This window comes from Prionailurus bengalensis, chromosome B4, assembly GCF_016509475.1.
Source record: "Prionailurus bengalensis isolate Pbe53 chromosome B4, Fcat_Pben_1.1_paternal_pri, whole genome shotgun sequence".
Taxonomy (NCBI): Eukaryota; Metazoa; Chordata; class Mammalia; order Carnivora; family Felidae; genus Prionailurus; species Prionailurus bengalensis.
This window is the reverse complement of record NC_057358.1, coordinates 133,147,505-133,175,305: the sequence shown is the minus strand read 5'-3', so window position 1 is coordinate 133,175,305 and position 27,801 is coordinate 133,147,505. Positions and strand designations below refer to the sequence as shown.

Here is a 27,801-nt window from a genome sequence, read left to right as displayed (position 1 = left end):
AATAGGATAAAGAACTACAAACACTTGCAAACTCACGTATTAGAATGAACCTGTAGAATGGCAAAGAGGACGGTGTCACGAACAGGCAGCCGGAATAGAGATGCGTCATCCCTGCAAACCTTGGCGTCACCCCCGAGCTTCCTTTCATAGCAGCTCTCGTTCAGCGTACATCCAGAGAAACTGGTCACCTCCGCTGCTGGTCCTGGTCCTGTGCACCGTTATCGCTCCCAGGGGTGCAGAGTGGGGAGAGACTAACCAATCTTCAATGACACAGGGATGTCCTGTGACCCAGGACTGGAAATTGGAATTAGCGGTGGAAAAGGTCAGTGGTCCTCAGACAGGACAGCGTCAGTCAAGAAGTAGGAATGGAAGCCAGACTGTGGTGTTTTGAGGAGTTGAACAGGAAAGAGGGAAATTAATTCAGAGGGAGAAAATAAATTTGTTTTTCAGTGTCGTTGGCTGCGGGGAGCAAGACAGAGAGACACTAGCAGAAAGGCCCAGAGAAATATTTAAAATAAAGGAGACTAGGTTCCACTTGAGTGGGTGTTTCGGTGACACAGATGGCAGGACAGGCCTGAGTAGGCATAAGAAGGGTCTCAGACCCTCAAGACCGAAGGGAAGGGTGTGAGGAATGGTTGTGGATTGTGGTTCAGTTGGCTGAAGAGAGGGAGAGAAACTAAAGCAAATCAGTTGAAAAACCTCTCTTATCTTGACGAAGAGGGGACAAGGTCATCTACTAAAAATAAGAGAAAGGTCTAGTTGACAAGGGAGCTTTGAGGAGAGCAGGGAAAGTTTGGAATTGTCTCTGAGAGGAATGGGAGAGAAAGGACACGCAGAAAGGATTCCTGGACACTCCTGAGGACCCCGGGGGGGCGTGGAGACCATGAACTTAACAGTTGTGAACTCTCTACAGTAGCAGTCAGTCACCCGGGAGAGGAGAGGAGCGGGGGCCCCGGGGAGTCAAATGTGTTCCAGGCCCAAGGCGCTAGATGCAAACACCGGAAGTCCCAGGAGGGAGGGCGCAGCAGGGAGGTGGTTCGAGTAAGTTGAACCAGACCTGGATGTCCTGCATTAGGGAACGGTGTGGTTAGGGGGCTCCCCAGGGTGCACTGAAGAGCCTCTCATATTCACTGCACAAGAGAACCAGCATTCGGGTGCCTGCTGTAGAGCGGCCGGGGACGGCCACATTAGCCAAAGAAACGGCAGCTGCCAAGAGATAAGTGATCACAACAGCGGCCCGATGAGGAAGAGATAGACGCTTGTCTCGTATTGCCCTTCCTCTGTTCTGACACTGAATAGAACGGAGCTCGGAGGAGGGAGCTTTGTCCCGTCAGTAGATCAAGTTCAACCTCCAGATGAGAAGAGTAGGCCAGGAAGGGAGAGCAGCCAGTGCAAAAGCCCAGAGGTGTGATAGCACCAGGTGTGTGTGGGGACTCTTTTGAGGGACTCAGCATGGCTGACATGCGGTGGCGGCGGTGGGGGGAGGGGGGGGTCATCAGAGACCGGAAGGAGGGTTGCGCTCTGACTAGACATGGCATCAGTGGGAGAACACTCCATCCGCCATACCGCCTCCCCTCACGCCCAGATTTTCTTTCACTTTGATCTCTGTGCCGTATTTTTAAATAATTTCTTCGCCCCTATCTTCCAGTTCCTAATTTTCTTTTCAGCTAGGGTTAACCCGCTGCTTAAAAAACCAACTATTTTTCTAATTTCAGCCATTCTAGTTTTCACTTTTACAACCTCTACTTGGATCTTCTGCTTGGGTCTGTTTTTATAATCTTATTCCTTGCTTATATTTTCAAGCTTGTATTATTTCCTTAAACGTATTAAGTGTATCTATGGTTATCTGTCTTCCGTGTTTTGTAATTCCAACGAATTGCAATGGTGACAGGTTTTGCTGGGATAATTCTGGTGGCTTTTGTATTTTCGGGCACTGCACCATCCCCAATATTTGTTGCGTAAACGAACAAATGAAAATATGTGGAAGGTGCTGGAATAAAAAGAGCAAATGAAACATTAATAGGTAAATTACAGGATAGTGCTGTAAGTCATATTATAAAAATATAAGCGAAGAGCTCTAAGAACAAGGACCACACTCCGATCCTGCCTGGGGACAGAGAAATGGCACATGTCCTTTTAGGTATTCGGGAAGGTGTGTTCCAAAGGGACGTATATGTTATAATATACGAAGTTTTAATAGGTGAGGTTTTTGTTTTTTTTTTTTTTCTCAGCTTAGTGTGGAAAACAGAGCATCCTTACTTCAGGAGAAATAATACTTCATCTGAATTCACAGCGTAAATGATATTCTCAGGTGCGTTGCTGTGTTGCAGACTTAGACAAGATTTTTACGCTGCATTGAAGTAAAAGTTTCTCATTGTTCTGTGCATCTAACGAGGGAAAACGTTTGCGAATTACAGTTGTTCATCATCATCTTTCCACAGAACACCAGTTCTCTTGGTCTCAAATACCACCTTCTAAGAACAGTGGGCACAGAGAACCTGCATCCTGCCCGTGGTCTACCTATACAGGAATTTTGGGGCGTGGGGGGGGGGGGGAGAGTGCCTGGGACATCCAAGGTCCCGTCTGCCTCTAGTCACGGCCATGGCGGGAACGCCTTCAGACCGCTCCATCATAACAACAGCCAGGAACTATATAGAGTATCTGTGGGCCAGGTACCACTTTGAGCGTTTCATGTATTTCATTCATGTCAGAATTGAGCCTCTGAGCAATTTATTTTCATTTTTTTTTCTCTTCCGGTGCCCTGCGGGGTTTTGTTGGCATTCTATGGATCGGTCTGATGGTCACAAACACTTAGGTCTTCAAGCACCTGCCTGGAGAGGGCTCTGTAGAGCAGGAGACCCTCGTGTGCCACAGGCCAATTTCCATTTAACCTCTAGCCCAAACAGCAGGAAACACTGAGATAGGTAATGAGCACTAGTTTCTCAAAGACCTATTGAGCTTCAGTTTCCATAATGATTCTCTATTAAGGGAAATTTGGATTTTTATTATGGGGGGAACCGTAACTATGGCATAAAATGTAATCATGAGCGCCCCGTACCTATTTCATAATCCATTCGCCATGATCCGTTTTCATGGCCTGAGAGTCTTCTGCCTACTTATTTTTTCATTTTTTTATTTTTGAAGAATGATCCGTTTATTTCATTTGATGATATGTTTTACAGAATAGATGTCTTCAGCAAATCTAACAGTATTAACCGTATTCTCTAAGAAATAATAGGATTTGCCTTCTAAATCGTTTTTTAAACTTTTTGTTTTAATTTAAAGAATTGAGCCTGGGGGCGCCTGGGTGGCTCAGTCGGTGAAGCCGCCGACTTCAGCTCAGGTCACGATCTCGCGGTCCGTGAGTTCGAGCCCCGCGTCGGGCTCTGGGCTGATGGCTCGGAGCCTGGAGCCTGCTTCCAATTCTGTGTCTCCCTCTCTCTCAGCCCCTCCCCTGTTCATGCTCTGTCTCTCTCTGTCTCAAAAATAAATAAACGTTAAAAAAAATAATAAAAAAATTTTTTAAAAAAGGTAAACTTTAAAAAAAAAAAAAAGGATTGAGCCTGTTTTAAAAGAGAAGCTGTAAGTTGTACGTTGTCTATTGAAGAGGCTTTTAAAGAAAAGTACCTTTAGATATGCCCATGTCTCTGTTTTCTTATGAGAAGTTAAACCATTATCGCAGATTTATATTGAAAGAAGTAGTAAATATACTTGCCGTATTTCATAGCCATGCTTTCCAAAATATTTTCTGTTTGTAACACTTGGGTACACTATATTCTGCAGTTAAACGCAGTGATATATGATGAAGTGAAACTTTCAGAGCCTGCATCTGTGTGTGCGCACGCACTTAACACGGGTCAGAGGGAGAATATAGCTGTTCTAACGTATTATGATGATTTGAGGTTTCGCGCGTACACTGTAAGAAAACTGTATTAAGATTTTCACGTCAAACATGTTATTCAAGTTTCACATCCACCTTAAAATTAGTGGCTTGTCTACTTTAAACCAATATATTAATGAGCAATTCAAATCACTCCTCTATATTAATAATTTATAACTGTGGCCTCTTAGCAAAATAGACCTATTATCGTCAGATCCTATGTCCTTTGATTAAATAATTGCAAAAGTAGAAGCTCCTTCGGCTACACATTTTTAAGCTCCAGAAAGACCTATTTTGGCATCCACCTTTTGTCACGCTTGCCAGCTCTCCGCCTTGGAGCTGTAATTGGATACCGTGCGTCAGACCAGCAGGAGAATTGATCACAGCAATCGCTGGGCTGGAATTAACACCCATTATCAGAGTCACCATATAATGGAATATAAAATAATATGCAATGATTACAGTACCTGAAACGAGGCAGGGGAATTATTGAAAATTGAAAAAAGAGTTACCAGTACAGAATATTCCTACCTGTAGGCAAAGTCTCTTAACCCGGAATTAAATTCAATGTTCCCTTTCAAAAATGATCTCATCATCGTCTCCAAATGAGCAAAAACATTTTCGGTACCTTCGCCAACATAGCTCTTCTCTTTTGTCCTTAGGCTCAGAGCATGGAGAGGTGATGCATTTGTTTGTTTGGTTGGTTGGTTTGGTTTGTTTTTCCTTTTCCTTACTGCAGACATCTTAGTGATAGTCTGTATTTAAATTTGCAGTCTGATGCCTTACACAGGGAATAAGCTTCTTCCTAAAGATAACTATCAAGAGTAATCAAACCAGCTTTACAATGACCGATGTGTCGAGGTCCTGTTTTGCATTAATCACGTATATTGGCAGGTGTAAAACACTGTACAATAAAGAAAACCGGGGACAGTCTCATAATTTAATACTGAGCTTCTCACCCCGGAGTCTGCCAGACAGATACTTGAGAACAAAGCTCTTTGACATGCAGGTTTTAAATTGAAAGAAGATGAGAAACCTGATAAAGCAAGCCAACCAAATTAATTCACTCTGTAGTCCTCTCGGCTTTTTAGTGGAATTCAGAGAAATTCTCTCCCAGAGTAAGTTGGGAGGCCCTCACGAAACAATTGTTTTAGTGTGTGCAGGGTATACATTTCTGTGCTTTGTATTCAACCATATAGAGTTAATATTTATTGCTGTTCTCCAGCAAATCCCCAGGAGTTCCCGCGGAGTTCAGAAATTTTTCCATATATGTTGTGCATCCTTTATATGGCTCCAAGAAAACATCTACCCCGAAGCCCTTCTGGGAAGAGACAGATAGGCAAAGACAGTGGGCCAGTTGTGTACTTAATGACTCAGTCCTCCTCCACATGGCCCTGCATCTCTAAAAGTGACACCAGGGAGGAGAGGAGTGACCCCAAGGTAAACTTCAGTTACTTACACTTATGAACCATGAGAATTGTCAGTAAAGAGCCACTTGGTACAGCAGGTCCTACCAGACTTTTCATTTATTTTTTTTTTAGTTTGTTTTTATTTATTTTGAGAGAGGTAGAGAGCAAGTGGGGGAGGGGCAGAGAGAGCAGGAGACAGAATCCCAAGCAGGCTCCCCGCTGTCAGCCCCCCGAGCCCTAGGAGCCTAGGCGGGCTCCAACTCACGAACCCCTGAGATCATGACCTCGTGACCGGGGCTGAAATCAAGATGTTTGCCCTGAAGGAGTTTGTAGTCTCCTGGAGGCGATGGATCTGTAAACAAATTATAACGAGTGATAAACAACACATTTTTTACTAGTGTTACAAAGCTTAGAAGAGCGCCTGCCACGTCCTCGTGCTTAATAAATATTTGTCAAACGAGTGACTGATCTCTGAAACAATGAACTAAGTGAAAAATATGAATATTCACATTGAATTATGCAAAAGCAAAGAAAAGAGGGATTCGTTTCAACTTGGAGGATAAAGGTATTTAACAAAAGCAGTAGTATTTCAATTGGGGTTGGACAAATGAAACCATTTTTGATGGAAGAGAAGGGCAGGGCTGGAGGACATTCTAGGCTGAGGGAGCAGCACGAGCGAAAACACGGAGCTATGTCCACCTAATGGACATAACCTTGGCAACTGGAAATCAGTTGGGTATAAAGAAGAAGAAGAGCATTTCGGGCACAAAGAACAGCATGGGTGAAGGCTTGGTGCAAGGAGGAAACGTGGCAAATTTGAAGAACCGAAAGAAAGAATAGTAGGGTCCCATAGTTCTGGAAAAACCGTAGTTCAAAATGAAGCAGCAAAGCAGAGGTGTGCCTTGTGGTGCCCCGTCCCCAGCATCACAAAGCCAAGAGACAATAGCTCAATAACGAGCACAGCCCATCCACACTCTTCTGCAGTTATTTGAACGTCCAGGCAACAACAACACCTCCCACTGTTTGTACGAAAGAAGGTCCTCTCCCCAAAATCACGAGGCACAAGGTCCCAGCCTTCCAGGCCGCCCCCTCCTCCCACTCCTGAGACGTTCTGGAGCTCTGTGGTAAGAGCTGATCTCCTCCACACTGGCTTCCCCTCTGCAGGTATTTGGGGTTTGCTTCCTCGCTCCGTCACTGGTTCCTTTTCCAACAGTGTTGACATCGCCCATCTTCTGTTGTCCTCTCTTCTCTCCTGTTCTATTTGCCGTCCTAGGTCTGGACCTCTTTGTGCCACTTCTGTCATTCCAGTGGGTATGGAAGGGGGCGAAGGAAAACTGAGAAACGAATATGTCTTGTAGCAAATGCTGTTAATGCCCCCACCCCGTATTCTCTTGGCCTACCTCTGAGTTCAGCGGCAGCCCTGGTGACCAGGTCCCCTATCCACCGCGAGTGTCCTCTACCGGGGTTTCCTCTGGAGCCCAGACACCACCTGTTCGGCGTAAGTGCGGGACCGCCTAGACGTGCCCCAGATTTAGCACTAGTGAGCGCAACCCTCAGCCAGTGAAGGCGAGAGTCTCTGAATTCGTGTTCCACCTTCCCATTCCTGAAAGGACAGCCCTGCAGCACCCCGCAGGATCGAACCTCATTTGCGCACCATGGTAATCTGGTCAGTAGTACGCTCTATTGACTTGATCCCTTTTCTGTTTCACCATGCCCACTCCTTCACTCGTGCCCTTGGGATCGACGGCCAAACCCGCTCCCTGCATCCAAGTCTTTTTCTCAGACTTGCAGGATGCTCCCTGCATCCAAGTCTGCTTCTGGGGGAACCCGATCTGAAACTGTATTCTACAGATACAGAATATTTACTGTATTATACAAATTTACTGTATTATTATCTACTGTATTATACACATTTATTCTTCACGTTTACTCATTTATTGAGAAACTACAACCTCTTAGACACTGTGAAATTTAACTGGTAACTTGTATCATTAGTTATTTCTATGTGTTTATTGTCCATATACTTTTGTAGATATACACGTATATGTATATATATTCCTTCCTTCTTTCTCTCTCTCTCTCCCTACCTACCTATCTGCTTATATCAAATCCATGCTTGGGCGCCTGGGTGGCTCAGTCGGTTAAGCGGCCGACTTCGGCTCAGGTCACGATCTCGCGGTCCGTGGGTTCGAGCCCCGCATCGGGCTCTGTGCTGATGGCTTGGAGCCTGGAGCCTGTTTCAGATTCTGTGTCTCCCTCTCTCTGACCCTCCCCGTTCATGCTCTGTCTCTCTCTGTCTCAAAAATAAATAAACGTTAAAAAAAAATTTTTTTTTTAAATAAAATCCATGCTTGATCTTAACATTCGTTGACAGTAGGAACCATGACTTCCACTTATGTGCCTGCAGAGTTAAATACAGTCCAGTGCGAACAGTAGATGTTCAACAAGTGTTTCTTGATTAATCTTTAATTTTTATTCTTTAAAATCTTTAATCTTTAATTTTAATTTTTAGCCTTTACATGCACTGTACATTATTATACACAAAATCCACATATAACACTTATATTAGATAAGTTATAAATTACCCTATTTAACTCACCTTTGCACACCTCCTACCTGCTAAAGCATGGTCGAGGCTCTAAAGTCAGAATGTGGGAAGTTAGTACGATGTGTGATAGGCTGTATACAGCATATTCTTAGGTGGAAAAAAAATGAGTTTACAGAAACTAATATTTATTATTGAGAGAAGGGAAGGATTAGGTAGGTGTGATTGGAAATGGTTTCCAGAAGTAGTCGAGGTGGAGGCCTTGAGAAGTTGATAGGATTTAAGTAGATAGAGAAGCGGAGGGGGTGGTCCAGTGTTGGGGGTGCAGCGTGAGAAATAGATGGTAATAAAGGTAAAGAAACTTGAGGGGCGCTTGGGTGGGTCAATTGGTTAAGCATCCGACTTCGGCTCAGGATCTCACGGTCCTCAAGTTCAAGCCCCGTGTCAGGCTCTGTGCTGACAGCTCGGAGCCTGGAGCCTGCTTCAGATTCTGTGTCTCCCTCTCTGTCTGCCCCTCCCCTGCTCATGCTCTGTCTCTCTCTGTCTCAAAAATAAATAAAAACATTAAAAAATAATAAAATAAAATAGGGGTGCCTGTGTGGCTCAGTCCATTAGGCGACTGACTTCATTCAGCTCAGGTCATGTTCTCGTAGTTTGTGAGTTCGAGCCCCGCATCAGGCTCTGTGCGGACAGCTGGGAGCCTGGAGCCTGCTTCGGATTCTGTGTCTCCCTCTCTCTCTGCCCCTCCCCCGCTCGTATTCGCGCGCACGCGTTCTCTCTCTCTCTCAAAAATAAACATTATCAAAAAATCTTTTTTAAATCATTATTTTTGAATTGTTGTCATGCTTTCTTCTTTTAGATCATAGTGTTTTACTCATTGAAAAGATTACCAGTCTAAAAACCAAAGTCTAAGCACCCAGAAGACTGTTCCTCCTGGACAGATGGGAAAGAGGGTGGATAGATAGACTTCAGTCTGGTTTGTTTCGTTGAATTTGAAGATAATTTTTTCTTTTATAATGTTAAGCTTTTGTATTAAACGTTAACACAATGGCCAGGGACACCCGGCTGGCTTAGTCAGAGGAGCATATGACTCTTGATCTCAGGGTCATGAGTTCAAGCCACATGTTGGGTATAGAGGTTACTTTAAAATAAAAAAATAAGAAAATAAGCAAATAAAATGATGGCTGTTAGATGACTTTATACATCCCAGTTTTGAGATTTAGATTGAGCGTTATTATGAATATTTCCATCAGAGAGTCATTGTCATTCTGAATTATCTTACTGTCCGTATTGCTAAGTGTTAAGGTGACTCTGTTACTATAGAAAAATGCTTTTCCCCCCATTTCTCTCAGATGTAAAATAGAAGCCAACGCGAAAATATTTGACAAAAATCCACTCTGAAGAAATGTGTTTATGTAAACATGGTGAGGTATACATGTGCTTGGCGCTAGTCAGCCTAGCATTCTGCCGGGAAATATATTCGCATCTTTTTTTTTTTTAATTTTTTTTTTTCAACGTTTATTTATTTTTGGGACAGAGAGAGACAGAGCATGAACGGGGGAGGGGCAGAGAGAGAGGGAGACACAGAATCGGAAACAGGCTCCAGGCTCTGAGCCATCAGCCCAGAGCCTGACGCGGGGCTCGAACTCATGGACCGCGAGATCGTGACCTGGCTGAAGTCGGACGCTTAACCGACTGCGCCACCCAGGCGCCCCTATATTCGCATCTTTAACAGAAACCTTTACCAGCTAGTTACAACTCAGTCATATGCAAATTAGGGATATTTTAGAAGTTATTTTCATCTACCGATTTACTCTTCCTTTTAATGATTCTTTAGTAACTTGATTTGACTTTTTTAAAAACAAAGGCACTACTTTTTCTCTTTCTTTATCCTTGTGCTTCTATTTGTCCTTCTCCTTAACAAGCGTTTACTGAACACTTCCCACGGGTCACACTCTCCAGTGCTGGGGCACAAAGATAACTCCTAAGAAGGCCTCTTCGGGGGGGCCTGTTTGCCGGGAGGGGCCGGACTGGTGAGAATGAGGAAGTGTAAGGCTGACTACGTACAGGGCCCCAGACAGGGTGTGGTGAGAAAGACAATGACAGGGGAGGGCAAGGAAAGGAAAGAACAGGTTCAGGGCAAGAGAACAGGCTGCTTGAATCAGTTTGAAAAGACGGAAGAGCTTGGAGGTGAGAGGGTTGGAGAGAAATGGAACTCCCCACGGAGGGAGTGAGGTACGTGTCCTGAATTGTCTAATGCTATGGCGTCCCAGCAGCCATTTCGCCCAGGCTGGCCTCCAACTGTGGATGAAAATGTGTTTCTGTAATAACTCAGGGCCTGACAGCGGTGATGATGGCGTATAAATGTGCATTGTGAGGCTGTGTTGTGGTGTGCATGGTGATACGTAGACACTCCATAGTGAATTACACAATGCCTGTATCCTCTTCTGGGAGCTTCTGCTCAGTCTTCCTTTTGCCCATTCCCCCCTCATGATGCCACTAACTTCATCAACTGTATCTCTTAAAATACTTTTCTTTCTTTCCATATCCAACTTCAGGTAAAACTACTTCAGAGCAAGCCCTAGCACGGAGTGTTGGTAACAGTTTGCGTCTAGAAATTTGGACCAGGCTCATAAGTCATAGATTCAGTAGGTCTTCCTATATCAGACCTACCTTAAATATCAGCTCCTTTCAATTCCTTCTATTGGTAATAAATATTATTTGTCCCTTATACTCCAGGTACTTTGTCATATTCTAGTTACTGTGGTGATGTTAATGAATGAAATGGATAAAGATTCCGCCCTGACGGACCTTACATTTTGGTAATCATCACAACGGCTCTGAAAGATTGCTTCTTTTCTCCCACATAGACAAAGGATTTATTAAAATTAGGCTGCTACCGAAAGCAGGGTTTTCTTTCATGGGCTTTGTGTAGACACCAGGGCAAGAAGACATTTTTTTATTACAGGGGAAAAGGGCCTTTTTTTTTTTTTTTTGGTAGCTGGGGGTTCTGTAGGGATAGACCAGTATGATATGGCATATTTTCTCTAGTTTATCTTGTAAAAGATGAACGTTTGAAGGTTCTAAAAATATAGTGGTTTCAGAGACAGATAAGTGGGTGAAGAGAAAAATATTTAAAGACAAGTTATTTGAAGCTTTCCTTTCCTTGTGCTTCAGTGAGGAGAGAGAGAGAGAAGCGGCCACCAAATGACTAATGCATCAGTAATAGCTGGGGTATACTTTATATAGGCAGAAGAGAAATATAGTAAGAAAGTAGAAACAACTAAATAGAGAATCCTGTTATAGCATCAAAAAATCCGATTTAGGAGCGCCTGGGTGGCTCAGTCAGTTGAGCATCCAACTCTTGATTTCAGCTCAGATCATGATCCCAGGGTTAGAGATCGAGCCCATGTCAGGCAAATGTGGAGCCTGCTTAAGCTTCTCTCTCTCTCTTTCTCTCTCTCTCCCCCTACCCAGACCCCTTCTCCTGCTTGCTCTCTCTCTCTTTCTCTCTCAAATTAAAAAAAAATCCATTATTAAAATTACAATGGATTTGGGGGCACCCGGCTGGCTCTATCCGTGGAGCATGTGGCTCTTGATCTCAGGGTCATGAGTTCAAGCCACATGCGTGGTGTAGAGCTTACTTTAAAAAAAGGAAAAGAGGGGCGCCTGGGTGGCTCAGTCGGTTGGGCGTCTGACTTTAGCTCAGGTTACGATCTCACAGTCTGTGAGTTCGAGCCCCGCATCGGGCTCTGGGCTGACGGCTCGGAGCCTGGAGCCTGCTTCGGATTCTGTGTCTCCCTCTCTCTCTGCCCCTCCCCCATTCATGCTCTGTCTCTCTCTGTCTCAAAAATAAATAAACGTAAAAAAAATTTTTTTTTAAAAAGGAAAAGAGAAAAGAAAATTGCAACGGATTTGAAACAGAGTGTTTTCAGTTGTATTTTTTGATCGTGGTTCTTACTTGTTATTTTACAGACGCTGTGCCTACCCCCTCAGAAGAAAGCCCATCTCTGCAGACAAATGTGAGTTTGGACAAGAAACCAGACAGCAGTACCATCACAAGTACCGTAACCGAAAGCCCTTTGCAAATGCCTCTGGAAAAGCAGTCAGCTGCAGAAAGCTTTGACACATTGACAACTTCACCATCGTTCTGGCCATCGAATAAGGAAGAGTTTGTCAGCCCTAATTTAAGGATGTCAAAGTCAGATTCTACCTTCTGTAACCAGGCCTCTGTAGAGACGCTCTATGTCTCTCCTTCATTCAAAACATTGGACCCAGTGAAGGAGATGGTAAGCAATAAGGACTGCCAGAAGCCAACACGATCCAGCATTGTTCACGTGGATGAGGAAAACCTCAAGACTGCAACCACATGGGGTGAGTCTGCATGCACGCACATGTGCGCGCGCACACACACACGCACAGCTCTTCTGAAGTGTTCTTCTGTTATTTTTCTGTGCTTTCTGTCTCTGTTTCTGGTTCCCTTCTTTCACTCTCCATCCAGTGGCGTTAAAACATACAAGCCAGAGAGAGGGACTTCTCAGTTGGGAAAAAGCACCCCTTTTATCAAAGAGCCGAAAGGCAGTTCATCCCTGGGGGTCACAAGTACTTGTTGAAGCACCAGTTCTGAGCAATTCTGATTCCGAGTAAATTAGAAAGAACTAGCATTAAATAAGAGCTTCCTGTTAGGCGTTTAGGTTACCTATGAAGACACTTTATAAAAAGGAATGAGTTATTATGTATATTGATGTGTAGACACACAATATATATGTGTGGGTACGCGGCCTTTTTTTAAAGTGTTGTGTACTGATTGCCCCCCCCCCCAAATGGTGGGGAATCTCTTCTTCATTCTGTCCTATAAAACACTAAAAGGGTTGCAGTATTCTTGGGCCTTGATGGTAAAGGAGAAAGCCAATTGGGAATCCAGATTGTTGGCTATCAGTTACCAAAGCCTACGTCGTAATTATGCTTTCTTCTTTAAAGTTAATTAGTAAACGAATAAGTTGTTTGTGCACTTTTCCAAGACTGAGTCGTTTTATTGGTTCTTATGTACAATAATGCTTACTAACTCATATAAATATAAAGCTTTTAATATAAATACTCTAAACTGCCTCAATCTCGGGTCAAAAGTACAAACAACGGAAGCCAACATGTTGAGGCTAAAGAAATTTACTTTGGTGTCAGTAAGGTCAGTGAATGATAGCACAGTCCCCTTGCTGCACTTTCCAGAATTTTAGGGGATCGAATAGCCTAAAAATAAACTGGTTCTTACTTCTGTCACCAAATTAGCTGTTCTGCAGAGACTGTTGATGTGGAAACCAATTAGTACTGGTTACAATGACTGTGACGGTTTGTGTGCGTGGCTGTCCCCCGGGATGTTGTTACTATGAGTTCATTTCTTTCACAAATACCACAGAAAGATCATTGAAAATAGTTTTGGCCACTACCTGTGTACCAAGTATACTTAATTATAAAAATTAGCTGGAAGTTCCTCTGAAGCCAGTGAGCAAGGAGGACTTTTGCTTCCATTTATAATGAAGTAGGTAGTATTGTTCTAACCCTCCCACCGAAAATACTGGTTAAAGCTGGAAAACTATTAAAAGCTGGTTTGAAGTCCTGTAAAACAACCGAGGTAGAAAACACATGATGGGTCAAGATCCTAGGAAGGGGACTGTGACACTGTGATATAATATGAAATATAAGGTCTTCATCCCTGGTTCCCGGCACTAAGCTCCCTAAAAACCCTTGGAATTTCCTGAGTGATAGGAGTGAGAAGAGTCTTTTTGTTATTTGTAATAAACCCCTTCCTTCCATACCTGGGTTTATGTTGAGGTGCGTCTTGGAGAATGGGGGCTCGTTGCCAGAGTAACCAATCAGGCCAGTGGAGGGCTGGAACTTTCAGCCCCACCCACTGACCTCTAAGGAAGTTGAGTTCATCACCAATGGCCAATGATTTGATCAATCATGTCTCTGTAACGGAACCTCCATAAAAATCCCCAGACAGTGGGGTTTAGAGGGCCTCCAGGTTGGCAAACACGTGAAGTTTCTGGGAGGTTGGTGCACCCAGAGAGGGCATGGAAGCTCTGGGCCCTTCCCCATACCTTGTCTGGTGCATCTTTCCATTTGGCTGTTCCTGAGTTGTATCCTTCCTAACAAACTAGTAATAGGAAGCAAAGCACTTTCCTGAGTTCCGTGAGCCGTTGTAGCAAATTACCGGCCCCGAGGAGGGGATCATGGGATCCCTCAGTTTATAGCCGGCAGGTCAGAAATATGTGAGGCCTAGACTTGTGAGTGGCAACTGAAGTGGGGGACGGTCTTGAGGGATTGGGCCTCTCATCTGTGGTGTTTGCACTAACTCTGGGTAGTGCCAGAATGGAGTTAAATTATAGGACACCCAGTTAGTGTCCCCAGAGAATCAGAGAAATCCTTGGTGTGCAGAACCCACATTTGGTGTCAGAAATGATGTGAGCAAAGTAAGAAACTAGTTTACTTGTAGTTGGCCCCGCATTCACCTCAGTTTTCCCACCATGGATCATTTGCCTATTCACAGAGCAGGATGATGGAAACTGAGGGAAAATCAGAGGCCTGGGCTCTCCACTGTTTACTGAGCTTGAGAGATAGGACTGGAGTTTGGGGCATCCCCGGTGGCAGGGACTCCAGGGGCGAATATGCCAGAAGAGAGGAAGTCACAAAGGAGAAAGCCCCGAAGTCTTTGTGCAATTTCTTACTGAAATACCTACTCCTGCTAAGTTGCACACATTAGGGATGTGATGCCAAGAAGCTAAAGGGAGGCAGCTTCTAGAGGGCAAAGGTTCTCATCATCTCACGGCTCTGGGAGACAGACAGAGGGTGGAGCTCAGGGTCTGCCAAACTGGAGCGGCTCTGGTGAGTAGCGTGCTCTCAGCTGGGACCTGCGACAGGCCACGCCCCAGGCATCACAACTCCCATCTAGGGGCGAGACCAGACCAGAACTAGAACAGCCCTCACAAATGCCGAAACCCAGCTCCAAGTGGAGCAAAGGGATTGTGTTGCGTTCCATCTGTCTTCTAGAAGACAATGAAGCCCTTGCCTAAGAGCTCCTATAATTTCTCATGCAAAGTTTTTGGCTTTTAAAATACACGAGAAAAACAGACAACAGAAGCAGAACCACAGAGAAGCTAGATACTGACATTGTAAGATAAGTACTTTAAAATAGCTGTGATTAACATGATCAAGAGCACAGAGGGAAGGAGGGAGAATTTCACCAGAATACAAGTATCTGCGAAGAAAGAATGAGACGAGGGGCACCTGGGTGGCTCAGTCGGTTGAGCGTCTGACTTCGGCTCAGGTCGTGATCTCGCGGTCCGTGGGTTCGAGCCCCGTGCCGGGCTCTGTGCTGATGGCTCGGAACCTGGAGCCTGCTTCTGATTCTGTGTCTCCCTCTCCCCCTCCCCCCTTCATGCTCTCTCTCTCTCTCGAAAGTAAATAATAAACATTAAAAGATTTTTTTTAAAAAGAGTGAATGAATGAAACGAAAGTTCCAGGGCTGAAAAATACAGTAGCCAAAATTAAGGCCCTGAGGGCACTGTTCAGTCACATGGCCTGAGGTTATCAAAAGAGAGCTTCGGTACCGCGGAGGAGCTGGGAAGTCATGTGGGCAATCCTAAAATACGTGGGTAAATATAAAACGCGGTATATTTTATTTTTATTCTCACTCTTAAAATGCATGTGACTGTTTAAAGCAAACTTTTCCTACTGTATTTTGTTTTAAAACAGTAGATGTAATATATATCACAACAGAGGACAAAGAATGGCTGGATTGCGTAGTTGTTAGTGGCTCAGGTTCTGGGATCACACTGCCTGGGTTTATAATCTCAGCCCAGCCACTGGCTGCGTGGCCTCTGCGTGGCGCTGTCTTCATCTACAGAATGGGGCCGCCGGAGGGGGTCCCTGAATTCGCAAACATCAGGTGCTCAGGGTAGGATCTGGACCTGGCCAGTGCCGTAGAAAAGTTTGCTATTTTTACTCCAGTGTCCGTGTTTTTGTTTTTGTTTTTAATGTTTATTTTTGAGAGGGGGGGAGAGAGAGAGAGAACAAATGGGGGAGGGGCAGAGAGAGAGAGAGAGACACAGAATCCGAAGCAGGCCCCAGGCTCCAAGCTGTCAGCACAGAGCCTGATGTGGGGCTCGAACCCACGAACCGTGAGATCATGACCTGAGCCGAAATCGGACGCTTAACCGACTGAGCCACCCAGGCACCCCCAGTTTCCATGTTTTTAGTTCTGCTTTTATTGATTTATTTAATGTTTATTTATTTTTGAGAGAGACAGAGACAGAATGCGAGTGGGTTAGGGGCAGAGAGAGAGGGAGAGACAGAATCCGAAGCAGGCTCCAGGCTCCGAGCCGTCAGCACAGAGCCCGACACGGGGCTCGAACTCACGAGCCGTAAGATCATGACCTGAGCCGAAGTCGGACGCTCAACCGGCTGAGCCACCCAGGCGCCCCTTTAGTTCTGCTTTTAGAGCCCCGAGCCCCCAGCCCCCTCCCAACCCTCCACATCCACTCCGGTTATTTCCAAAAGGACCCAGGAGTTCCTCGCTTGTTCTCAGGAGCAAGGAAACTCCTATCCTTCCAGAAAGGGCCTTGCAGGCTGAGGAATAGAGCCCAGCTGGGACGGACCAAAGAGATCCTAGGGAGCTCCAGTTCATTCTCCCCAGAGCGGCCAGAGGACCTGACGGCTGCTGCTCCCCGGCTGAGACGGCAGACCTCTCGGACTGTCGCCCTGTTCCTGAAGGTCGCTAGGCTTCCACTGCCCTGCGCGGTCTCGCTTCTGCCTCTCCCCGCAGCCTGGTGATGCTTCCGCTTGTCAAGTAAACCAAATCGCTTCACCAGCTTGGCGCTGTTGTTCCCTCAGACCAGAACGCTTCCCACCCAGCCCTTCCCCACTGCATTCCTCCTTCAGGGCTCAGCTTCCACAGGATTCCACAGGATTCCCTGACCCCCTTGATTACTTCAGATCCCCCTCCCACTCTGTGTTGTCTTGGTACCCGTAATTATCCTTCTAGCACGTACCGCCATTCGAGTGGGATGTGATTGCATATCCGTGACGTTGTCTGATGTCTCCCCCACTCCCCGAGTGGGATGGCGCCTTCCTGAGGGAGGGACCACGTCCGCCTGTTGGTTATTGAAGCCCCCGCACCGACCACAGTGCCTTGCACACGGTAGGTACCCAACATTCAACAAGTGAATCAAAAGCAGCTTAGTAAAGCAGCCACGGAGAGTGTGCGTGAAGAAATAATGGAAGAAAGCACTGGAAAATGACGCCAGGACGGATGACGAAGCGCTGTGTGTGCCAGGTTAAGAAGTTTGGACTTCCGTTTGAAGAGAATGCAAGTCACTAAAAGTCTTAAGCCACGTGAGTGGCTTTTCGAATGTGTTGCAGAAAAATTACTGATTTCTATGGTGGGGGGAGTGTGGAGGATCGATGTGGAGAGGGGTGAAGCTGGGGCAGGGAGCTCGTCAGGGGCTGTTGCTGGGAAGGAAACCAAGTGGGAGATTGGAGAGCAGAGCAGGTGAGGTGGGGGAGGGGGGGGCGGCTAGCCTGAGATGGGGCACAGTCAGGGGCAAGTGGGCTAGAATCCAGAACAGAAAGACACTCACCTTACCCTGAGCGCCCGTAAGGAAGGAGGGGAAGGGATGTGTCAGAGTGTGAGGGATGGGTTTGGTGGGTTTTAGTAATTACGATGTATTGAGCCTTCATGTGCCACACATTGTATGTTGTGGCCTCCATACCTCATCGTCTGAGGTCACCTGCCCAGACTGAGGGGAAGTGGTATAAAGGCGGTGGAAGGTCTGCTGAGATTTAGGAATAGCCACTCTAGAGAGTGGAAGAAGACGCTGGTAAGACACTGGTACAATGGAGCGACAGAGCCAGAATCTGTGGGGGTCCTAATTTGCAGGATCTGTGCTTTCTCCAATAGCGCTGAGCAGCCTGGGGGTAGGAATGAGAAAGCATATTTGAATTGAAATAGGATTTGGACAGGAAGTTGCAAACCATAGCTTTGAGGCCAAATGTGGTCACCCCCTGTTTCTGCAAATAAAATTTTGTTGGAACACAACCACACTAACTGGCCCCCGTGTAGTCTTCGGTTGCTTTTGTGCTACAACAGCAGAGCTGAGAAGTTGTAATGGAAACTGTAGGTCCCGCAAAGCCTAAAATGTTTACAGTTTGGTCCTTGACAGAAAAGGTCTGCCTGACTCCTGGATTAGGAATTAGCAGCAGATAAAGCAGAAACCGTGGCAGTGGGGGGAGAGGAGGGGAGCAAGGAAGTGGTTCAAGTGACGGATAACGAGAAAATAAAAAGATCATTGGACCTGATGTCTCGATGAGGCCAAAGTGTAGATGCGTTAAAGGGAATGCGAAGGCTGGAAGGAATCGAGAAGGAAAGTAATCTTGGAAAGCAAGATTTCAGAGTAGGGCAGCTCAAAGGAATGGCTGCAGGTAACTTGCGGTTGAGGAATTCGGGAAACGATGAGGCAGGATCGATGGCTGGTCTCCGGGGACGCTGGGTGAAGAAAGATAGACACGACACTGTCTACTTTCTGGGGTGGTTTTTTTTTTTTTCTATTTTATTGTTTTAAGAAGTATTTGTTTATATGAAGGGTCCAGGTCTGGTGTTACAAAACTCTTTGGAGATGATGAGCTTGGTAAACTTAAAAATACTTGCACCCTCACGGTGTAGCAGATCTCAGCCACCTAATATAGGTTAATATTCTCGTTCTAGTATTTTCACCGAATGATGGATTTGCAGCAGCCTCGTTTGACCTTTTGATACTGGATAACTCTGTTCCTAGAACAGTCCATTCCTTCTCTCCCTTCGTTTAAATTTTAAGTTATTTATGTCTAGGTCAAACTATTCCTTTAGGTCATTAGATCATTTGTCATGCATACCAAAAAGAAAAAAAGAAGATAGAAGATGCACAGAAGCCAGATCATTATATCCGTGAGCCATAGTTTGGGTAAGTGTGTTAGACTGCCCTGGACTTTTCTTTCTAATTTTGGGGGGTAGGAAAAAAAATCCATATGTTCGCATGCTGGGCTAGTGGTGAGCGTTCTCACTGGCTCTGTCCTTTGTTTATATCTCATTGATTCCATTTTTGTACCATGGGTTTCAGTAGTGGTGGTTCTGTGGACCCAGCAACACCTCCTCCAGCTGTACAGCTCCCGCCTGCCTCCGTGCAGACAAAAAGACACACTGATTTGATTTTTTACATTCAGTGAGCCAAATTTATACTTCGTAGGTAAGTGAGAAGACTCAGCATTAATCCAATCGTCCAGTCATCCCAGTAACAGTTTAGCATCAGTGATTAGAGGCAGAGTCATTAGCATTTCTCTCGAATCCTATGTTATTCCTAAATCTGTTTCTTTTCATGTAGCTCCTTGATAATCATGACAATAAATTTTCAAATATTGTACTTTTTTTTTCTTTTTTTTTTTTTCAACGTTTTTATTTATTTTTGGGACAGAGAGAGACAGAGCATGAACGGGGGAGGGGCAGAGAGAGAGGGAGACACAGAATGGGAAACAGGCTCCAGGCTCCGAGCCATCAGCCCAGAGCCCGACGCGGGGCTCGAACTCACGGACCGTGAGATCGTGACCTGGCTGAAGTCGGACGCTTAACCGACTGCGCCACCCAGGCGCCCCTCAAATATTGTACTTTTAAAAGTACGTAGATTGGGACGCCAGGGTGGCTCAGTCTGTTGAGTGTCCAACTTCGGTTCAGGTCATGATCTCATGGTTCGTGGGTTCGAGCCCCGTGTTGGGCTCCGTGCTGACAGTTCAGGACCTGCTCGGGACTCTCTCTCTGCCCCTCCCCTGTTCATACTCTCTCTCTCTCTCTCTCTCTCTTTCAAAAAAAATAAATAAACATTAAAAAAAAATTTTTTTTAAGTACAAGATCTAATTCATGCACCAGAAAATGCACCCTATTAAAGTGTACAATTCAGTACTTTTCGTATATTCGCAGAATTGCGCCATCATCACCACTCATTCCAGGATATTTTCATTACCCCAAAAAGTCCCGTATCCATTAACAGTCACTCCCCATTCCTTCCTCCCCCCGAACGCTTCCTCCTAAGCAGTGATCTACTTTCTGCCTCGGTGCATTTGCCTACTCTGGACATTTCATGTTACGGAATCATACACTATGTGCCTCTCGTGTCTGGCTTCTTTGACGTAGCACAGCGTTTCCAGGGTTCAGCCATGTTGTCACATGAATCAGTACTTCTCTCCTTATGGCTAATACTCCACTGTTTAAACACATTTTATGTATCTATCCATCAGCCGATGGATATTTGAGTTGTTTCGTCTTTTTAGCTATTACAAATAATATTACTACGGACATTTGTTACTTTCTACAACACAGAACAAAATCAGAATTTTTTTTTTTAGTTTTTTCTTTTACATTTATTTATTTTTGAGAGGCACAGCACAAGTGGGGGAGGGGCAGAAAGAGAGGGAGATACAGAATCCGAAGCAGGCTCCAGGCTCTGAGCTGTCAGCACGGAGCCCGACGCGGGGCTCGAACTCACAAACCGTGAGATCGTGACCTGAACCGAAGTCGGACGCCCAACCGACTGAGCCACCCAGGCGCCCCTAAAATCAGAATGTTTTAATTCATGTGTACAGGTAACTTAACAGTCGTTCTATATCGGATAGGAAAACGGAAAGAGAAGAATAAAAAGCTCCTGTTTTATCGTGAACAGTTTGAAGTGTTTAGCTGAACGAGGACCTACTGCTAACAGAAAAATTTACATTTGCAGCTCTAGGCGGAGAGAGTTTAAAAATATTTCTAGGAATGTATTCGTCATGATATTTTTGCAGCGCAGTTCTTCTAAATGCTTTTTAAATTTCGAGTTGCAATATAATAATTAAGGGGCCTGATGTTTTCACGAGCATAAAAAGTCAGAGATAACACATCCGCATTTGGAATCGCTTTATCGGTGCTATTTTGAAGCAAGTGCAGCATTAATTGGCGTGCGTATATCACCCGGGGAGATCGTTTAAATTCAGCCATTTACCGCGGCTGGCTCCAGCTCTGGTGGGTGCACTGTATGGAGAGGATGGCTGCTAACAAGATAGTCCAGTACCTTCCGCAGTGAGTGGGAGCAGGGTGACGAAATGGGCAGGAGAGGCACCCTGGAGTGCAGCGTTGAAGTGTCTCGTACAGCTGTGGCGTGTTTGGAAACAAAAGTAAATTGGCGCGCAGCAATTAGAGCTGAAGTGGCTTTTTATGAGCAAAAGCCCCTGAATCAAAGCTGCCAAACTGTAAACAATGATAAGCTACTCAGTCAGCAGTTGTAGCTACAAAGCGAGAGAAAGGTGGACACACAGCAGAAAACAGTGATTCTGAGACGTTAGCAGGCATCAGACACCCTTGGAGGCTTGTTAAAACTCAATGTCCTGGGCACAGTCCCAGTTTCTGATTTAGAGAGATGGGGCCCAAGAACTTTACTTCTAACAAATTCCCAGGTGCTGCTGCTGCTTGTTCAGGGGGCGCACTTTGTTGTCGTTAATGTTTTATTTGTTTTTGAGAGAGGGGAGGGGCAGAGGGAGAGAGGGGGACAGAGGATCCAAAGCGGGCTCTGTGCTGAGAGCAGCGAGCCCATGTGGGGCTTGAACTCACGTACCGCGAGATCATGACCTGAGCGGAAGTCAGACGCTCAACCAACCAAGCCACCCAGGCACCCGCTTTGAGAACCGCTGGCATAAAACTAAACCGGGTAATCACATCGCGTCCATGTGACTCACGTAACTGTGTTACCCTTTTTCAGTGACCTGCTGGAGAATGTGCTATCCCCAGGTGAGGGTAAACCCAGAAAGAGAAAGACTTGGGATATAGAAACGGGAGAGCCAACACGGGAGGATGGTGCGGGGTGACAGGTGACATGTCAGGTGACAGCTGTGACCCAAACAGAGCACACCCAGAGCAGAGCAGCGGCGTGACTCAGGACGCACACGTGTGGAGGCTCTCTCACCCTCAGCGTGCCCGTCACCACCATGCCCTCTCTTCAACCCAAGGACAGAACGTCAGGATAAGGCTGACCTAGATTCTTCTGTGCGCTTGTCTTGCCTTGACCATGTGCCGACGAAGTCCCTATTTTCCTTTTCGTGTCCTGCTGCTCCATCGGCTGAGAATACTCATGTCACCCCCAAAATGTCTTGTGATTGGAATTTTTCCTAAAAACTGGACGGAGATAGCCCTCAGAGAGCTTTGAAGCAGAAAATAGAAGCCGCCTGCCCCAGCCATGTTTTTTACAGGAGAGGTTCAATTTCGTTTAAAGGGACATGCATCTCTAAGCAAACAAAATAATACAGAAAAATAAGAAGTCATGTGTGCTTAGCGGTAATTTCCCTTTCTGTGACTTCAGCTTTTTTTTTTTTTATGTGAAAGTAGCAAGTCTAGAGTTAGCTGCAAGACTTTAGAAACCAAATTCTGCCAACCCGTACCACCTAATGCACGCATGAATGTAAATAGATACTCCAAGAAGACAAGAGAAAGTTGTGTCCGAGAAAGTTTGGAAAACCCTTGAATAAATTAGTGTACGACTTCTCGGAACTTTAAATGTGCTAATGTTCGTTGTTAACCTCCTAACGAGAGGCCCAACATGCAATCGCCTGGTCTTGCTTGACTTTGAAATACTGTTTTCACAAAACCTCTTGTTACATCTCCAGGAACACAGCGTTCCTCAGCACACAGTTTGGGAGATAACGATTTATTTTTTATTTATTATTATTTTTTTTTTAAGTTTATTTATTTTTGAGACACAGAGAGACAGAGCATGAACAGGGGAGGGTCAGAGAGAGGGAGACACAGAATCCGAAACAGGCTCCAGGCTCTGAGCTGTCAGCACAGAGCCCGACGCGGGGCTCGAACTCACGGACCGTGAGATCATGACCTGAGCCGAAGTCGGCCGCTTAACCGACCGAGCCACCCAGGCGCCCCGGGAAATAACGATTTAAAATGAAGTGCACAAGAAGCAATGAGTATGATTTTGTCTGAAAGGGAATTAAAATGTTATCAAATATTTTACAGAAAACTGGTTTAGAATGCTTTTGATTTTACTTACTGTTTCTTGGTGAAAAAAAAAAAAATTCTGTACGTGTGCTCAAGTGTCCCAGATCTCAGGTGGGCTGGAGTTCAGTTTTGACCGTATTTGAACAGTTAGAGAAAAAAGATTCGTTTGACAGCTTTTAGGTACTTGTAGTTGGTTGTTCATTTTACCATAATGGTCTCTGTAGGGGACAAAAAAAAAAAAAAAAAAAAGGATGAAGGAATCTAAGTTACAGCTTTCTCAGACTTTCTGCTTTAAATGCCAACTTAAAATGCCACCAGCCAGTAGAACAGGGTGTAATACTTTACTTTTCTGCTCTCTCTGGCAAGTGTGGTGTGAAAGTACATCGGGCACGGTTCACAGTCAAGGTGACTATTGATACTTCCATGTTTGTTTCATTTCCATGGCATCGTTGGTATATAATACATCTTTAGATTTTCTCTGCTTCCTGCTTCGGGTTTATCTAGGCTTATGATGACTGTTTAGCATATGAGACTGTCAGTAGTATCTTTATGTTGAGACCTTGCAGATGGGGATTTCACACTGAAAAATTATTTTAGCCATTACTCTCGTTTGTATGTTGCATAATCTCTCTCTCCCTTGTAGTTTCAACCACCTCTGAAGGAACGGCCTCCCTTTCTACTTTATCCATGCCGTCTCCCGACTCAGCCTCTCTGGAGACGTCTGTTCATCTCCTACCCCGCATTTTGGCGGGACCTTCCTTCCGGTCTCTGGCCCAGCAACGGTGTTCTTCCGCCTCCTTTAAAGATGAAGATGAGACGGCCGGGGCTCACCACCCCTTTGCTCCTAGGGACCGAGCGTCTTCTGATGAAGAGGAGAACGACAACCTCCATCTGCTGGAGAGTCTTCCGGATAACTCTGAGTGTGCTAAAGAGCAGACACGTCCTGCTTCTGCCAGTAATTGGGCAGAGTCTTCCACCCCCGGGGCAGACCACGTCACCTCTGTGTCCTGTCTGAGTTTTCAGACACCTGCCGGCCTGCCGGGGGAGCCTGAAACAAACGATTCCATTAAAACTCTCCTAGGGGAGGTGAAAAATGCCATAGTGAAACTACACGAAGACCTGAGCACGGTGATAAGAGAACTTAACGTCATCAATAGCCATCTGGTGAGCATGAGTGGGAATAGTCTGCAGCTAAAGTCTTCCCAGCTTCCCCAGTCTTCCGAGGGGACCTCAGATCACATGTAACAAGCCCGAGAGCCCCTGTCGGTAGAACTCATGTGGTTCCACCTCCCGAAGACCTAAGTTAGCCTTTTGTAGATTCTCATCCTTCTGGCAAAAATGGGGCGGTGGTTGGATTTTTCCTTGTCAGGCTTATTAACGAATATCTTTCAAACCACTAAACTCATTTGGGTGGTTTCTTTTTTAAGGAGGAAAAAGCATCACCTTTGATAATATTTTCAGATTCAGCTACAAACTGTTTTTCATTTGACACTGAAGAGAATTTCTTTCTTCCACACCCTGGACTTCACCTCAAAATATATTAAGCATTAGTGGAAGCTGTGGCAAGACCTCAGACTGCAAATGGCTCTTCCGGAGCCTTTGGATGAGCAGGTGGTAAGAAGGCCTTCAGAGCCTGGGGTTGCTGTTCCGTCTGCTCTCGTGCCAGGTTTCAGCCTCTGCAAACAAAGGACCAGCAATCTTTCCCTTCCTGTGGCTGCCACCATTGGTTGGGGGGTTAAGCTGAGACAGGTGGGACATGGGACAGGTGTTTTTATTGCTAATGTTTATTGCAAAGTGAATTCAAATGCATACTTTGGTTGTATTTGGAAAATAAACTTGATGTTTTTCATCTTCTATGTATCCTTTTAATTTATTAAGACAGCCTTTCAAGTAGGATTTTTATTTTTTATTTATTTTTAAACTTAAAAAAATTGTTTTAACGTTTATTTGTTTTTAGAGAGACAGAGTGTAGCGGGGGAGGGGCAGAGAGAGAAGGAGACACAGAATCCGAAGGAGGCTCCAGGCCCTGAGCTGTCAGCACAGAGCCCGACACGGGGCTTGGACCCACGAACCACGAGATCATGACCTGAGCCAAAGTTGGTCACTCAACCGACTGAGCCACCCAGGCGCCCCCTAGAATTTTTACTTCTGGGAAAATGATCTAGTTGCGAGATCATAGACCAGTGCTTCTCCATCCTACTGCACAGTGGAACCACCAGAGACGCTTTCATTTTGTTTTATACTTATTTGAGAAGACAGCGTAAGGGCTCCGTGTATCCATTGCTCAGTTCCAACAATTACCAACGAAGCGCTAAGATAAATTCCTGATTATTTTGAAGAAATATGGGACATCTAAAATATATTCTAATGCCAAACCCACGCCGATTTTCATCACGCTAACTGGGGTAAGAACTAGAGGGAAATGCTAGTGGGAGTGTTAGTGCAAAGACTGTAATGTGGGAGGGGGGTTGGCATATTTGAGGAGGGGCAAGGAAGCCAGTGCGGCTGGCGTGAAGTGAGGGAAGGGCACGACGGTAGGAGATCTGAGGTCCTGGAGGAAAGAACAAGGAGCAGTGCCAGATGATACAGGTTCTAGAAGACCGTCGTTAGAGATTTTGGCTTTTCCTCAATAAAAATTGTGACAAAGATGGGGCGCCTGGGTGGCGCAGTCGGTTAAGCGGCCGACTTCGGCCCAGGTCACGATCTCGCGGTCCGTGAGTTCGAGCCCCGCGTCGGGCTCTGGGCTGACGGCTCAGAGCCTGGAGCCTGTTTCGGATTCTGTGTCTCCCTCTCTCTCTGACCCTCCCCCATTCATGCTCTGTCTCTCTCTGTCTCAAAAATCAACGTTAAAAAATTAAAAAAAAAATTGTGACAAGGTTTTAGGGTGAAAAATGATCTTGGGCTTCTAAAATGATCACACTGGTTCTGGGGAGGGAGGGATGCAGGGACACGGGATGAGGAAGGCAGGCCGATTGGAAGGCCATTGCAGTTATCCAGATAAGAGCGGGTGGTGGATCAAAGGAGGGTATATGAGAAGTGACTAGGGATTGGTTGATGGGTTGGATAAAATAAGAGAAAAAGCGTCACAGCTGAACCCAAAGTACTGGACTGAGCAATTAAAATTGCTCATCAACTGAAACGAGGAGGGTGGCAGACGGAGAAAAGTTCTGAGGCATTCAGTTCGAGATAGGTTACATCTCAGATGTCCATTAGATAACCCAAGTGGAGATACCAAATAAGCAATTGGATATAAGAGTTGAGTCTGAGAGAGAGATCTAGATTGGAACGGAGGCGGTGGGGTTTAGTAATTGATGCTTATTTAAAGCTACGAGACTGGATGAAATTGCCGAAGGAGCGAGTATAATAGTGGAGAGAAGTTGAAGGCCTGAGCCCTGGGGCAGGCCTAAGAAGATCAGGAAGAAGTTAGGGAATCAATGAATAAGGCCGAGACGGAGCCACCACTGAGGTAGAACAAAACCACACAGCGTGTAGTGGTTGGAAGCCCAGAGTGTGTTTCTCTTCGCGACCCTTACCTCTTCCATACGCATATGCACCTTGCCGAGTTCTTTCCAAACCCTATTAGATTTTTTTAAGTTTTTGTTTCAATTTCAGTTCATTAACATACAGTGTGATACTAGTTCCAGGTGTACAATATAGTGATTGAAAGCCCTGTTAGATTTTGATGAAAGTTGCATTAAATCTACTCATGAATTTGGGGGATTTTTACAAATTTAATCTTCTAATCTAGGAGCATCGTACATCTGTATCTTCTCTCATAAATTTTATGTTTAGCTTTCCAATCCATGAGCATGGTATTTCTCTATGTTCTATGTCTTCTCTTAATGCTTCACAGTAAACTCATAATCTCCCTCACAGAGGGCTTCTATTTCTTTTTTAAAGACTTAATCCTTTCATACTTGATATTTTTGTGTATTGTAAGTGCTACCTTTTTGCGAGTTTAAAAAAAATTTTTTTAACGTTTATTTTTGATAGAGAGTTGGGGAGGGGGAGAGAGAGGTAGATAGAGAATCAGAAGCAGGCTCCACGCTGTCAGCTCAAAGCCCGATGTGGGGCTCAAACTCACGAACCACGAGATCATGACCTGAGCCGAAATCAAGAGTCGGATGCTTAACCAACTGAGCCACCCAGGCACCCCCCCCACCTTTTTTTGAAAAATTTTTAATGTCTATTTATTTTTGAGAGAGAGAGCAAGAGTTGGGGGGTGGGGGTTGCCAGCTTTTAAATTTTGGAACATAACAGTTGATAGAAATCTAAATCTCGGTCTAGATTCACTAATAGTTAACAAGTTGCCATGTTTGCTTTATCTCCCTGTCTTGCTAAACATGTTTATGTCTATATATGCATTATGTAGATAGGTAAATAGACACACACATTTTGCTGAACCATTTGAAAGAAACGTTCGGATATCATGACACTTCACCACAGGATACTGCAACATACTTACTACATGAATCAGGGTAATTTTTTTCCAACTTACCTTCCAGTTAATGAGGCCTCTCTTCAGCTATGTCTAATCTGTTGTTAACTCCTCCCATTACATTTTAAATTCAGTTATTCCTTTTTCATTTCTAGAATTCTACTTGGTTCTTTTAAAATATTTTAAAAGATTCTTTAAAAAAACTTTTCACACATCCATGTTTCTTGCAGATCTTTTCAAGTAAGAATATTAAGCAAACTAGTATAGAATTCTTACTGGCAAATATAGTAAGTAAACTAGAGAGTGTTCTGACCAGCAAACTATTAAGAATATATGCATTTAAGGCCATAAATTTCCCTTTACTGCAACCTGCCAATTTTTAAAAATTTGAAATACAATTCACATACCATAAAATTTACTCTTTTAAATATGGTTCAGTGGTTTTACTTTATTAACAGGGTTGTACAACCATCACTA

At 44.9% G+C, this 27,801-nt stretch overlaps 1 protein-coding gene across 3 annotated transcripts in view; it reads left to right on the top strand.

Annotated features, from left to right (window-relative positions):
* The window catches only part of ENTHD1 (ENTH domain containing 1), a 104,674-nt gene extending 79,932 nt beyond the window's left edge, over positions 1-24,742 (top strand). For all 3 annotated transcript variants that reach the window (XM_043562661.1, XM_043562663.1, XM_043562664.1), the window contains exons 6-7: positions 11,810-12,208; positions 23,530-24,742. In XM_043562661.1, coding sequence (XP_043418596.1) covers positions 11,810-12,208; positions 23,530-24,131 — 1,001 coding nt within the window. In that variant the 3' untranslated portion in view covers positions 24,132-24,742. The remainder of the gene's footprint in view (positions 1-11,809; positions 12,209-23,529) is intronic.
* The last annotated feature ends 3,059 nt before the right edge of the window (positions 24,743-27,801 follow it).